We start from the raw sequence: 15,480 nt of genomic DNA on the forward strand, positions 1-15,480 counted from the left end.
AACATTTTGGTTACAATCCATTAAGAAAGAAAATTCTTGCGTAAAACTGCATAGTCATAGTATAAAACTGCACAGTCATAGTGTAAATTAAGAAGAGTTTCAAAAGTCTTTGAAATGTTTTGCAGTCACACTTGTTTTATAAGAATTAAAAGTTTAAAGTAACCAAAGTTATGTTGTTGTGTCAAACTATTCATGTCTGCCTATTTGCTCAAATTGTTGAGGTTAAATATGCAGTTATAAGTAATATATATTTCGGAACCCCAAATTAAGCTAAACAGTATATAAAATAATGCAAATTATAAATAATATCAATGAGTTTTGTTTCTGTGTCTAACTCTTTGTGTCTGCCCATTTGCTCAGTGTATGTCTTCATATATCAGGATAATAATATCAAATTAACAAATGAAAATTCTTAAAAGAGATCTATTCAAATTGTTAATTAAATATGCAGTTATATATGTAAATAAATATTCTTAAAGCCCAAATTAAACTAAGCAGGATGAAAAAGTCATAGAAATCTGATTATAGACACAATTGGGAAAGAGCCTCCTCTTTGCAAGAGCTTTAAAGGCAAGACTAGGTGTAGCAGATTAAACCTATCTACTAGGCTAGGGAATTAAGAATCAGTTTGCCTGGTAATTTCCCAGTTTAAACCTTTTGTCAGCCATAAAATGTAAAAAAAAACAAAGATTAGGTTAATTTTCACATAAGAAAAATGTTGATGTAATCTGGCGGCCTGCTGCCTCAGTCTCCCACTCCCAGGTTGGACAGCAGTGGAGGAGACCAGTTTAGGCCAGTCCTATGGGCAGTGGAAAGATGCCCAAGAAGGAGCTAAGTCGGTGCCATTTCAGCACTAAATTCTATTCTTTATTTAACAAAGGGGAGCAGGTAAAAACTAAAATGGTTGGAATGTGATAGAGGAAGCAGTTAAATCACAAACTTTTGCGTGGGAAAGTTAAACCTCAGATAAGATGTAATTTCTGAAGTATAAAATCTATAGAAAAACAGAGGAAAAGCTTGCATGCTAGGCTTAGGGGTATAAATTGTGTCATTTTTCTTTGTTCGGGGCATCAGCCATATCTGGCTCTGCGCCCCTTCTTGCAAGACTGAGAATAAATTCTTTTCTTCTCCACAATCTGGTGAACCTTATTTTCTTCCAGAAGATTTCTTTCCAACAAAATAAAGGTAATTAGTGGTTCTATTAACAAATTTCAGTAAGTAAAGGAAAGTCCATAAAAAACTATGGAAAGATCTTTTCCTGGGTTATAATTTTAAAAATTAAGTAATTGTGTAATGTGTTTTAAAACCTGGTAGTCAGTATGCTTTTAAATTATTAATTTTCATAACTTAAAGAAGTTTTTAGCTTCCTGTAAGGGAAAAAGAAAACATTCCTTGCATAAACTATTATGGTTTCAATTTTATTTAACTTGAGTGTAATCTCCCATAGTTAATTTATAAACTAAATTAACATATATACAAAATCTTTAGAGTAATGAAAATTGTAAGTTCACATTGGTGAAATTAGGCTAAAGGAAAAAGACTGTAGATATGCTCTCTTAAATAAATAAATTTCTTTGGTAACTGTAATTTAATAAGTTTATTTAAACATGAAGTATCTAGTCAATGTGGTTACAGTCAATTATAAGGAGGTTGTAAAACATCTGCCAAACTGAAAATGTTTAAATAGTTCTAGTTCTAGAAGTCATTGTTAACTAAAACTTAGATTGGTATTGGTAGCAGAAATAACTTAATGATAATAAAACCTGTCTGAAGGCCACCGCAAAGTACATATTTAAGTAAATGGTAATAAAAAGTTATCTTGATTCTATTGGAAATCTTCTGTTTTCATTTTAACAATGAAAAATAATATTTTTCTTCTATTACTAAAGTACCTACTGTTATCTTCATAGTAAAATTGTGTAAGTGAACAGTCATTTGATATATGTGTTGCATTACGTTGTTTAAAATATATATAAAAACAAGGAATAAACTTTAACATTGTCAAACTCTTGTGCATTCAAACCAGGCCTTGAATACATTACAGGTGGCCTCTCCATGTGAGTTATTGGCTAGGCTGGTAGGGGTCACTGACCCCTCAATTAAAAATATTTGCTATATCAGCCTCTGGTTCTGCTCCTGAAGTCAATGGAAACTACGCTGCAGTTTCAAGCTCCTGCAGCAGCCAATAATGACTCGGTACAGCCAAATGTACAGTGGATATCGCCTCCAGACTGGCACTGTTCCATGGTGCCAGAGAGCACTATGCACCAGGCTAGTAGAATACTGGAAATTCTCTCTAAGATCAAGGATGCTGCAACTTGCTCACTGCGTTGAAGAACATGCTAAATGGAGCCATGATACCAGGATACTGTAAGTGAAACTTAAGCACAGTTGGCATTATGGCCTGCTCTCATGGACAGATAACATGTAAAGTATTACAAACCTGAAACTCAAAACTAATAATTGCAACTCTGAATCCTTATGCATTAAGTAATACATTAGTTAATATTAAGTGCTGCACTTTTATCCTGTACTAAATATATGCCTAATAATTATAACGTTATCTTTTCTATTTTGAATCAAGTGCAGAAGTATATTAGACATGTTAAATTCCTGGTAAAATCATTTTCTAAACAGTTAAAAACATGTCTATAAAATAAGGTGGCACATCCTGGGGAGGACTAATGCCATCCAATAGAGGGAACTGTATCCCTCGAGAGAAAGGGTGGCTCCCAGGGCATTGGGGCAGTTGAGCAAGTTAGGCCCTGAACACTATTCCATCTATCTCTGGAAGTGGCTCCTCAGGAAACGGAGGTTGGCTATCACTGAGGGCACCAAGGTGGAAGGGAAAATGGACGTTAAATGTGTGGAACCAAAGTAAATGGGGGGTAAGAGAGGAGTTTCTTGAGAGTACACAAGGATGGATATAAAACATGTAATATTACACCATAACATATAGGAGATGACAGACTGATAATGTAAACCATAATGTAAAACATAGGATAACTAAAAATGTAAAGAACTGTGTATCCTAAAGTATGCACCATAATGTAAACACAGATGTCACCTTGTTAGAAAGCTAATGTCTCAGACTCTGTACATCACTTTAAGTAAATATGATATGAATAGGGCGTAAGAGTATCACTGTGGAAGGGAAAAGGTTTTCTGGTGGATGTGTGGGAGTGCTGTATATTATATATATACATTGCTGTGGTCTAGGACTCCTGTGAAGAAAAGCTGAATAATTAGGGGGGGGGGGGGGGGGGAAAAGAAAAAAAAAAAGAAAAAAATAGGATGTGGAATTTTTTCAAGTCAACATTCTCTATCTAAGTTCTTTATCTAACTTTATCCAAGTTCTTTATCTATCCTTTAAACTCATCACTATATGCCATTCCCTAGTAAGGGACCATGACATTATATTGGGCTTCAAATTTCGGGGAGTTCTGGATCACAGAGTGTTTCAACAATGGCAATGGAGGGATACTGGTATGGGATACCAATGACAGATGATATATGACTGACAGGGAGCTGTACAGAACATATGTCCAGGGTGCATGGTAATGTTTGGATATACTCATAGTGGCAACAATTAAAAACCACAGTAGGGGGGGTACTGGGTTCCTGGCCAGTGGTGCTCTGTCGTGGTCCCTAGGGGAGCAGCGACAGTCTCCCAGGTACAGTGGTGGGGACCGGGAGGGAGTGAGGGTTCAACAGTGAGCCCCTGATACTAATGACTATGCTTGTGAGCTGATAAACCCAAAATAATAACAAGGCCTAGAGCAACTTTGTGCCTGGGAATTTCCTTCTGTCAGCCTTCATGTTACTCAAATGTGGCCAGTCTCGAAGCCAAACTCAGCATGTAAATGCAATGCCTTCCCCCCAGCGTGGGACATGACACCTGGGGATGAGCCTCCCTGGCAACGAGGGACCACTATCAACTACCAACTGATGATGCAACTGGAAAATGACCTTATACGGAAGGTTCAATGCGGATCAGCAGAATATCCATGTCTACATAAAATACCATGACTTTAAAATGCTGTTCGACCTAAAGTAAGGGGGAAATGGAAAGGAGAAATGAGTTTATATGGCTACGAGTTTCTAAAAAAGAGTCTGGAGGCTGGCAGAAGGTTTGCCCTCATGCACAACTGAGCAGAGTCAGAGAGACAGATAAAGCAGATACAACCCCCAGATATTGGTTCCTTTGAGGGCTAAAGAGACCCATGGGAGTTATGGTCATGGCCGATGGGGTTAACTACCAGGGCAGATGGCCCCTCTTTGGAAATGGTGTTTATGTGTGATGAATCTGGACTCAGATGGGATCTCCCTTCATAAGACTTTCATGCTAATGTGCTGGAGGTGCAGTTAATGTTGGGGTTTAAGATATATTTAGGGGATTTGAATCTCTGGACTGACAATGTGATAGCCAGATCCTGAGCCTCAACAGACTCCAGCACCTACAATCTGATTTATTGGACTTACCACACTCAGCTAAGATGGAGGTGAAGAAGGACAACCACCACACCATGGAGCCTAGAGTGATTACAACTGAAAATGGGAGGATTGCATCCAGCATCCAGGTGGAATCTGAGCCTCCTCTTGACATAAAGGTGCAATGGACACAACCAATCCAGTGTCCACATAGAAGAGGTGGCATTGGATTGGGAAAAGTGGACATAATGGACAAAGGGTATGGGGAAAGGCAGGAAGAGATGAGAGGTGGAGGCGTCTTCGGGACATGGAGCTGCCCTGGATGGTGCTTCAGAGGTAATCACCGGACATTGTAAATCCTCACAGGGCCTACATGATGGAATAGAGGAGAGTATGGGCCATGATGTGAACCAATGTATATGAGGTGCAGAGGTGCCCAAAGATGTACTTACCAAATCCAATGGATGTGTCATGATGATGGGAACGAGTGTTGTTGGGGGGGGGGAGAGGGGGGGTGGGGGGGTGGGGTTGAATGGGACCTCACATATATATTTTTAATGTAATATTATTACAAAGTCAATAAAAAATAAAAAAATTTAAAAAAATAAAAATAAAAAATAAAAAATAAAATAAAATAAAATAAGGTGGCAGTCTCAGCCAGTCTCAGTCAACTTCTATATTCTACTGTACCCTGCTGTGTAGCAAAGGCGAGGCTTGCTTGCTAATGGTGAGTCACCTATTAAACAAGTCAAAATTGTTAGAAATTGTACAATTAAAACCACGGTGTAAAAAAACCTTTATTCTGTAGTTCTGATCACTCCCACAGGTGAAAACGAAGAGAATTTCCAACTTAGTGTTCTAATCCTGAGTGAAGCCAGTTGCCCAAGGAGTGCCAGTTCACCAGGAGCATCTGACAGAGCGAATGAGTACCAATCATTAAACAGCTTAGAATGTGTCTTCAGACAAAGCTAAGTGTCTGATGCAATTTCTCTCTAAAGATGAATAATTTAAAAAAGAATATATATGCTGTTCCCACCAGCTTTTAAGGAGTGCCATCTTTATAGGCACCTAACCTTGTCTACCTCTGTAATCCAATGTGTCCTCTTTTAAAAACGGGTATTCCAAATTTTTAATTGTTTGTTTCTTTCAGAGTGAACATTTTATTTAGCCATATGAAAACTTCATCCAACTTCGTACAGAATGCCAGATCCATCTTCCTCCAGTTAGAATAAATTAAGAGTTTTACACCTTATTAGGCAATAACTACAGCCCATGGCCAGCAGGAAGCAGTTACAGAAAAGAAATCCGTCTCCCTTCAGCACCCCTTTTAAATTAAAGGTGTAAACTCTTCAAGGGTAAAATAAAATTAATAGATGGATCTGAAACCTGACTGGAAATCCATGTGAACACCGGTGGCTGCAGAATGACTATAGGAGGCCCCCGCCCCAGAATTCTGCTGTCCAGAATGAAAAACTCTTAAAAACAGTCCTGGATGCTACACTAAAGATTAATAAGTAATCAATCAAAACAACAAACAGCCATCCACCTCATAGCTCCAACAATAATTATGCCAAAGCTTAGCAAGTTAAACTTTGGCAAAGGGGGGAAATGATGTGGGCTATGGGTGGCAGGCTCTTTGTCTCTTCAGAGATAATCTAAACTATCTGTGACTTGTGGGTGTGGGATGATGAAAGGCTGCAGTCCTGTCCTTGGTGAGCAGGAGACAGTTTAACAATGCAAGGTCTATAAACTTTAAGTATTCAGGGGAAATGCAAAGCAAATATGCTAAAAGCTTATCGAATGCCTGAGGTCCATGCTAAAAGCTTACTAAGATGTGGAAATATATGCTAATTCAAGCCTATTGAAAACTAAAACAAAAGGACCATTTGGCCTTTCCTCTCTGTATAAAAGGAACTAAAAATTCTTGTTCGGGGCTCGGGATTCAAACAGAAAGTTCCCGAGTCTGGCCAGCCGTCAATAAACCATTTTTCCTTCTCAAAATCATTCCTGAGTCTGGCCTCTCTATACTCAAGTAATTAAACTTCTCTCAAATTCTACAACAATACTACCCAGAGTGATTTAGTATAATATCGTAAAAAAACATTAATAAAAGAAACACAAACACACACAATCTATTCTGGCCCATATAAGTAACCACTGGAATATACAAGTAGCTCTAGCAATAGAAAAGAGAAACAAACATATATTCATTAATCTGACAATCAGTTAAGATGAACTGCTGAGTTTATGTGAGCGTGTGGTACTCTGGGGTGGGCGGGAGGGGTGTCAGTATACCCCCCCATGTAAGGTAGCATGGGAGCACAGCCCTGAAACTCAGAGGGATGGAGGAGAAATCTCAACCAAACAAGGTAAACGCTGAATGGAAAGCAAAAAGACATTTTTTTCCATGGAAAGCAAAAAGACAATTTTTTTCCAAGACTGACAATTCATTATTTATTTGAAAGAAAATCTTGACTTTAGGGCAGTAGCAGTAACTGGTACAAAGATTAACTTAAACTTTTTTCATGGCTTCCCCACTGCATGGACTTTTCAAGTCCCCAATCTTTCTACCAAGAACCCTTGATTATTGAATGATTTGTCTAAAACAATCAGTTCAAGTTTTAATCAAGAAATCTAAAGCTGCCCTTCAGAGCTTCTAATTAGTAGCATGAGATAACCAGGTCAACAGCCTTGCAATGGTATGCACATGAGTAAAAACTTCAAACCCTTGTTTAACCTAAATATTCTAGTGGAGGAGATACGTTCTATTTTTTTAGCATCAAAAATCGGTGGGAAACGGACTTTGGCCCAGTGGTTAGGGCGTCCGTCTACCACATGGGAGGCCCGCGGTTCAAGCCCCGGGCCTCCTTGACCCGCGTGGAGCTGGCCCATGTGCAGTGCTGATGCGCGCAAGGAGTGCCGTGCCACACAGGGGTGTCCCCGTGTAGGGGAGCCCCACGCACAAGGAGTGCACCCATAAGGAGAGCCGCCCAGCGCGAAGGAGGGAGCAGCCTGCCGAGGAATGGCGCCGCCCACACTTCCCGTGCCGCTGACGACAACAGAAGCGGACAAAGAAACAAGACGCAGCAAAAAGACACAGAAAACTGACAACCGGGGGAGGGGAGGGGAATTAAATAAATAAAAATAAATCTTTAAAAAAAAAAAAAAATCGGTGACTAGGTATTGTCATCTCGCCAGGGGTTCCCTGGCCGCCGAGCGGTAAGGACTATGGGTGCCAGGTGGATGACAAGCCCGCACGCTCAGGAGGGAGCAATGCACGCCCATCATTTTCTCACCAGCTTCGTGCAGCCAGGGGCTGAGGCGCAGACCTCAGAACCACGAGCATCGAGCAAGGGCGGACGAGAGAGAAAAGAGCAGCGCAGGGGAGGGGTGGGGGGCATCACGGACCAGGAGGCATCCCAGCCAGACGAGACGGTGAGGATGAGGAGGACATCAGTGCGTGGGGGAAGGCGCCCTCGGGACTGGAGGCCACAAACAAGCCAAGGCACCCGATCTCACCCATTCAGAGGACCACAGGGTCTGTTTTGAGTAGAGGGTTGTAATCTAATGAGATTGGAGAAGACAGAGCCAAAAACCTCCTCCAAATGGGAATGAGAACAATGCTGCTCTGAATTCCTCAACAGTAATTCAACAGAGAACCTGAGGCTACGAAATAAGAGGGTGAGACGGCTCCTCGAGGCCGTGGGAGCACTGAGGGCCACCTGCTGGCCTGGCCCAGGCCGCTGGAGCCAATGCCCTCCATCAGCAGGGCCTCCTGTGATGGAACCCGCCTCGGAGCAGTCGGCTCCTGACCTAAATCCTGGCAGTGATGCTCCAGGGCCATCACCCGCAACCCTTGAGCATTCCCAGGGCAGGCTGCTTTGGAGCTAGGGCCAGGCTGGGTCCCTGCTGGGCTCCCTCCGGGACACAGCTGCCTCCCTAGGCAAGGCCTCCTCACCAGGGGGCCCTCGGCAAGCCAGGGCCCTCCAGGGCCCCTGCTGAGACCCTCACGAGGTGGAGGGGACAACCTCAGGTGAAGCTACGCCTCTCTGCTCCGACTCAGTGCTCAGCACTCTCCACTCCCAGCGCTTCCTCCTCTCCATCCTTTCCCTCCCCTCCAGGTCCGCAAAATGGAAGAAGAAAGACAAATTTTAAGGACATAAATAAGCTGATCCTTAGCAAAAGAGTTTTCAGATTCTGCATGGCATATACATTTCAAGATCAAACGAGCTGAAATTTAATGGTGAAGGTATATTTAAAAAGACAATAAATATGAAAAAACACTTTACAAATGAAGATACACTTACATGAAATAAAATTCTTATTTGAGAATGGGAGAAAGAAAAACTGCACTTAAACAAGAAAAGCAGAGACCTTTGAGATGGCATACACATATAGAGATATACATGACAAAGGTCACAGAATCTGAGTGCCTGGTAGGGATATAAAGTCATTTTGGCCAATCTTTCATATCAAAGTTATAAACGCAGTCAGATTTCTGGGGTGGCTTGCACAGTATCTGCCGAAGTTTCTCCCTCACCTGCCGCTTTCCCTCTGTCGCTCCCTCTCCGACAGGTGGTCAGGATTTCCCCGCTCCTCTTTAGAGCCTGGATAGTGTGGACACCGGGCAGCAGCAGGCTGCCCCCCACGGCAGGGGCCTCTAAAGGCCGGGGGTGGGGGGCGCACACTCGAGCCCCGCAGGCTACGCCCCCCAGCTGCTCGCGCCAGCCCCTGCCTGCCTTCTAGGGCCGGTGTAAGACTCAGAGGCTCTGCAGGCCGTTAGAACTGAAGGGAAGGCAGGAGGCAATGGGTGGCAGGCTTAAATACGACCTCCTGCGGAGGCCCCCCACCTAACCCCCAGCTCTGCACACGTAGCGTGGAGGGCAGACATTTCCCAGGAGAAAGTTGTGTGCTCCCACAGAACGGCTGGGACCTCTGCCTGAACGAAGAGAGAACTACAAGGAAATGTTAGGTTACTGCTAATGGCACAGCTGTAGTATAAAACGTGACTTCTACTTTTTAAAATAATTGTCAGAATCAAGCTACATTAAAAGAAAAATCCCTGCAGAGGCAGTAATTTTGGTATGCATGAAATTGCGATCTCAATCCTTAGCTTTTGAGAAATGCTAATAACTTTTGGGGGGCGGTTCTCAAACACGGCAACCGAGATCCCCGTCCTGATCAAAACGGGCACACCCCGCTGTGGCAAGGCGGGACGGCCACTGCAAGGCGGAAACGGGGCCTGCAGGGGCCTAGGAAAGGCCACCGCGGGACGAGGGGCCGCCCGCTAACACGCGGCAGCGGCTGCAGCAGGGCCCGTGGTTTCAAACAGAGCCCCGTGCCCGCTGGGAGTTCGGGGATATCTGATGCCTGACTGCCTCACACAGCAGAAAGCATAGAACTCTGAGTCTATCTGCTCTAGTAGGATCTTTTCTGTGCTTTAAAAAACAATAAGCAATCCCTAGGTGATACCAGAGCTCACAGAAGGCTTCGTCATCTGACACTGCTCAACACACAAGCTGACACTGTTGTGAAGTCGTACTTTACACAAACAACAAACAGAATGCTCAGGTTTTGAGGGAAACCTTTCTCCCCTGGCGACAGTGCAGAGGAACTGCTCACTACAGTTCCTGTTTCTGAGGGGACTTACTTCTGTGCATTCTTTTGAGAATCATGAATATACTGGCTTGCCATGCTTACGTGTCACTCCTGTTAGGAAATGTTTCAAGGGATGTGAAGGCAGGGAGGAGAAAAGGGGGAAAGCCATGGCAGAACAGCAAGGACAAACGTGTACTTACTCACACATGCTGGTAGTAACCGGGATTGTGGAAAACACCAACCGTACGCTTTGGGCCTTAGTTAGCAGTTATGTTTTGACGACATTCTTTAACCATCTGTAACAAACGTCCCACAACAATGCAGGGTGTTGGTGGAGGGGTGCTGTACGGGGACTCTGCACCACCTTACCATGACTGTTTCGTAAGCTTACAACTTCTCAAAACAAAGCAAAACAAAAACAGCCCAGGCAAGAGAGGCTGCGGGAGGGAGGGCTGCGAGACCCTGCTGCTCACAGCTCAGCCAGCAGGTGAGGCGCTCGCATGCATGCTGCAGAGGCAGAACTCCAGCCGGTCCCACGAACGTCCCCACTTCCACGACAAGCATCGAGTCTACGCTTCAAGCTCCTAATCTTTAAAACGTAGGTGATAACACATAAACAATAGGGTAGTGTTGGAGATAACATGAGTTATTGCAGAGCACTTTGTAAAGGGCTTGATATAAAGGTGTTCGTCAGTTGTTTTTTTAGTGGATAAAATTACTATTTTCTTAATTCTAGGTTTAATGGATATACTATTTTTTGGACATTATTTTAACTGTTCAATGTTTGTAAAACCTTGTTTTTCTTAGGCAAACTAATAAGCAAATTCTTAACACAAATGATTTCATATTATCTTTCCAAAATATGTTACAAATATACATAAAGAATGGGAGAAAATACACACCTTCATAGAATAAATTTAGTACACACGAGCCCGATGAATTCTCTTACTCTAGTCTTATAATTGTGGAAGTATAAAAATGTTTTTGATACTATTTCAAAGCCCTAGAATATTTAACTCTGATACCTGGAAGCAAGAACGCGGTACAGCAGAAGAAGGTGGCCTGACTGGGTGCTGAGGTTGCACAGGGTTTAAATTTAGCGCAGGTCAAAGGAGAGGGAGAGCAGCTTTACAGTGAGGCGGGAGCTGCAGCTACGCAGCAAATGCTTCCAAAAGAAAAAGTCAGAGGGGCACATATTGATAATGGCATAAGCTGTCTAAAAGCTAACCACAAAACCAAACGCTTTGTGGAAGCGTTAATACACACAGCTAAATTCTTACTTTACTATGCAATCCCTCTGCCAGGAGAATGGTGTAGGCATAACCCAAGAGCAGGCAAACGTGTGTGCGTGATGGCTGAGGCTCCTGCCAGCTCAGCACACGTGGAGGGGCAGGGTGAGGCTCCTTCCTTCCCAGCTCAGCACACGTGGAGGGGCAGGAGCTGAGCACGACAGAAAGAGGGGGCATGAGGTCGAGATGGTCCCGACAGTTCAGGTACTGAGCTACCTGGGCGGCTTACCTAAAAAGGGCCTGAATGCCCAGTCACTCTCAAGAGCCCACTGCCACACCTGGAGAAGAGAAGCTGGCTGCCCTGTGGGACCCGCCAGGCACACTCTTGGGAAGGGAACTTGGTTAGCAGATCCCACTCATTATCAGGTTTACATGTAGATTCAAAAAACACTTGCCAGAAATAAAGAACATGATTTGGTCTTTATTGTTTTTTTCTTAAGCATAAAAAAAGTTCCCCTAAGTTTTCTTTCTTTTTTTTGGTTAAAAATTTAAAAAGCATTTCTCTCTGGAATAGAAAGTAAGGTCGTGTTCTGTTTCTCCATTCCATAATGTCTTCCTTTTTGAAACCGAAGCTTAAAAAGTAGTCTGCATGCCAGAGCCCCAAGCTGGAGTCTTCCGTGTAGATGCCTGGAAATTCCCTCAGAGAAACGCTGCCCTCTGCCCTCTTGAGAGGCCACCTTTGCAAGGGCTTCAACAGTCCTGCTGGGTCCTTCCGTCACGTGCGGGCGGGACCCCAAGTCAGCCCCTCTGGAAGGAAGCGCCCGTACCAGCTGCGAGCCGCCTGGCAGGCCGCGCTGGGAACAGCAGCAGCTGGGTGCGGGCTCCGAAGGGCAGCGGCTGCGCTTCCCCGGCAGCACCTCCAGCATCCTCACTCGCCTGGAACACGGCCCACCTCCTCTTCCCTCAGGCCCCGGCCAGCTCACCTCGTGTGCATCCTCACCACTGCCCAGGCAGAACGCATCGCTCTCCCTCCATGCTCTCTGCAGAGCACGTGCAACTACACATTAAAATTGCCACGGCCAGGAAACGGACGTGGCTCAACCAATTGGGCTCCTGTCTACCATATTGGAGGTCCAGGGTTCAATGCCCAGGGCCCACTGGGGAAGGCAAGCTGCCCATGCGGAATGCAGCCCCGCACAGGAGAGCTCCTGCATGGGAAAAGCTGCCCCGCACAGGAGTGCCAGCCGACACAGAGAGCTGGCACAGCAAGATGATGCAACAAGAGACACAGAGGAGAGAAAATAAGAAGATGTAGCAGAACAGGGAGCTGAGGTGGCACAAGAGAGTAATCGCCTCTCTCCTACTCCAGAAGGTCCTGGGACCAGGTCCCAGAGCCACCTAATGAGAATACAACAGACACAGAAGAACACACAGCGAATGGACACAGAGAGCTGACAATGGGGGAAATGGGGGTGGGGTGAGGGGGAGGAGAAATAAATAAATCTTAAAAAAAAATTGCCACAGCTATGGGCAAGCTTGCTCCAGTGCAGTGCAAGCAGTTTGTGGTTGGGGTTATTCTTCATCCAACTCCTTGCAACTTGGCACAGAGCATGGCACACAGAGTGATCCCAAGGAATAATGGAATCTCTTTGGGCTAAAAGGCTAATCAGTCCCTGCCATAGCTACTGTCCTACCTAAAGACCCAAAACAGAGTTGTTGGGAAACTGCAGAGGAGGAGGCTTACAATGACCCTCCAGGCTCACCACCTGGGCTCCCCTCAACTTCCACGCGCACCTGGAAGTCCACCCTCAGGGCTTCCACGCCTGCGCGGTGAGAGCTACTCTGAGAGGCAGGGTGGGGTCCTGGTGCGGTTTCCCGGGCCTGGGGCCCCTGGCAGGCCAAGCCCCTCTCTGGGCCCTCATGCCCTCATCTGAAGAAACAGCAACATTAAAATAATCATCATTAAAGCTGCAAAGATCCATCGCTAGTGGTACAATAATAAGTAGAATATAAAAGTGTTTATACATTTTGACTGAAATTATAAAAATATATCTGTTCCTGAACAAAAAGTGGAAGGAAACATGCAAATAAAAAATATTATTAAATGGTTCTATGGAGTGGTTTCTCAAATATTTCCTATTATTTTACCATACTTTCCAATAAAAGAAAGCGCACTAGAGAGAGGCCCTGTGGCTGACGGGGGACCACGGGCACCAGCGCTGGGTGGACGCTGAGGAAGCACACCCTGCGCTCGCTGCCGCCCTCTTCCCTGCCGCTGCCCGAGCCAGATGCGAGGTTCTTCTGCAAAACGACCTCAGCGGCCTCCACACCCGTCAAGACCACGGAAAGTCTCAGGTGCGGCGGACCTACTTCACAAGAGGGTTTAAAAGGCAGTCGTGTGCGGGGGTGGGAAGGGGAAAGAAATAAATAAATCTTAAAAACAAACAAAAAAGGCAGTTGTGTGCACACCATAGGGATTTCCACGCGAGCTGACAGGCAGCCCCTCTGAACCGTGACCCCTCCCCTCCTGAGCCTCCCTGGGAAGGAGGTGAGAGATGTGGTGATTGATCAGCAGGCTGGGAGCGCCCCGGGCTGGAGGGAGGCACGCGGCCAGAGCAGGGCCAGGCCAGCCCTCAGCTCTCCCTGAAAGCCCCAACAGCACTGCTTCATCTCAAAGTTGCATAAGCAAGACACAGACGGCAGTTCTAAGAAACTGCGGAGAGTCGTGAAATCCTTACCCCTTGGCCAGGCTGGCATGGATGGCGCCAACAACCCCTTCCAGGACCTGGAGGGCGTCCCGGGGTCCACCAAGGTCAGCACTGCCCCCACTGCAAGGGAGAGAGAAAGAACTCATTCAGCTTTGGAGATAAACTTGGAATTCTTGCTCAGAGCAACCCAGCTGGACTCTGCAGAGTTTACTACTCGCTTGCAGCACTTTGTGGCATATGCCGTCCTCAGATGTACCAAACCCTGTACCATGTGCTAACGTGGAAATGAAACTTTGCCCTCAAGGATTTCACAGTCTAGTATGTACATGTTTTCTCACCTACTTATATTCTGTCATTCAAAAACATTCATTGAACACCGAATATATGAGCTACTTTGAGCACTGTAATAATGATCTAACTTTTCCATTTGGGCTTTCTGTTTTGAAACATATCACTGGTGCATACCAGGTAATAGGCACTGCTACCCAAACATAGTGTTTTCTGTTTTATTTGGTTTGTTTTTACGTGGGACTGGGGATTGAACCCAGGACTTTGTACATGGGAAGCAGGCGCTCAGCAACTTGAGCAAAACTTGATACCCACTAACACACATAAACAGGCATGGCTAGCACATACATTTCTACCATTTAAGAATCCCAAAGGCCCTATGAGACAACTACTAATACTGTGTCCATTTCACAAATGGGTGTGTCTGGAGCTCTGGTGAATTATAAAATGCAACAGAGGAAAAATACATTTTAGATGAGTTTTCCAAATAATTTAAGTTGTATGATTAAGTCAACTCCTGACTTCAACTGCTGGATTCAGTTACTTTCACACCTCTGTCATTTGTGCCTACTAACTTTTACTTCCTTCCTAAAAGTTGATGTTATGAGCACTGTCAATAGCAGTTTCTTCTCCTTTTAAAGACATTGTTGGATTCCTTGAGCTCCCCCCACCCACTGCTGAATGATTTAATTCACATTTACTGAGTGGATTCCATGTGCCCAGCATCCCATTTATTAGCTCAGAACTAAACCTTTAGTAATAGAACATTGCACAGAGAAGGAGAGAGAAGTATAACTTGTGTCAGAATTTACTAAGAGTAAAAATACTGCATCATGTTTTATCTTAATTATTAAAGAAAATGTGCAATTTTTAGGAAATAAAACAATTTCATCAAAGCACTAATTTTTCAGAATGTTTCTTCTTTTTGTGTGAGCTTAATCTAAAAGATACAAAATTTGGCCAAAAAAAAATCTGTCATAGTATGAAAAAGGAGAGTCGTTCTTAAACCAACAACAAAATCAACACAAGCTAGGAATGGAACAAAGCTTTATTAATTTGGTATTTGTTCTTTTGAAAAATTATACGATATTTTGGCTCTTTCTACATATAAAATTACATAAAATTTTATATAAAATTCATGCACCTCAGAGCATGAAGGTGAAAACTGTATGAAGCTAGGATTTTAGTTAAAAACTGATGAAGGCTCATTTAATTTCAGCTCATTT

At 44.2% G+C, this 15,480-nt stretch overlaps 1 protein-coding gene across 1 annotated transcript in view; it reads right to left on the reverse strand.

Moving 5' to 3' along the window:
• NBAS (NBAS subunit of NRZ tethering complex) overlaps positions 1–15,480 on the reverse strand; it is a 347,044-nt gene that overhangs the window by 41,575 nt on the left and 289,989 nt on the right. The window contains exon 47 of the mRNA XM_058288021.1: positions 13,997–14,086. Within this exon, the coding sequence (XP_058144004.1) occupies positions 13,997–14,086 (90 nt within the window). The remainder of the gene's footprint in view (positions 1–13,996; positions 14,087–15,480) is intronic.

This window comes from Dasypus novemcinctus, chromosome 25 (assembly GCF_030445035.2).
Source record: "Dasypus novemcinctus isolate mDasNov1 chromosome 25, mDasNov1.1.hap2, whole genome shotgun sequence".
Classification (NCBI taxonomy): domain Eukaryota; kingdom Metazoa; phylum Chordata; class Mammalia; order Cingulata; family Dasypodidae; genus Dasypus; species Dasypus novemcinctus.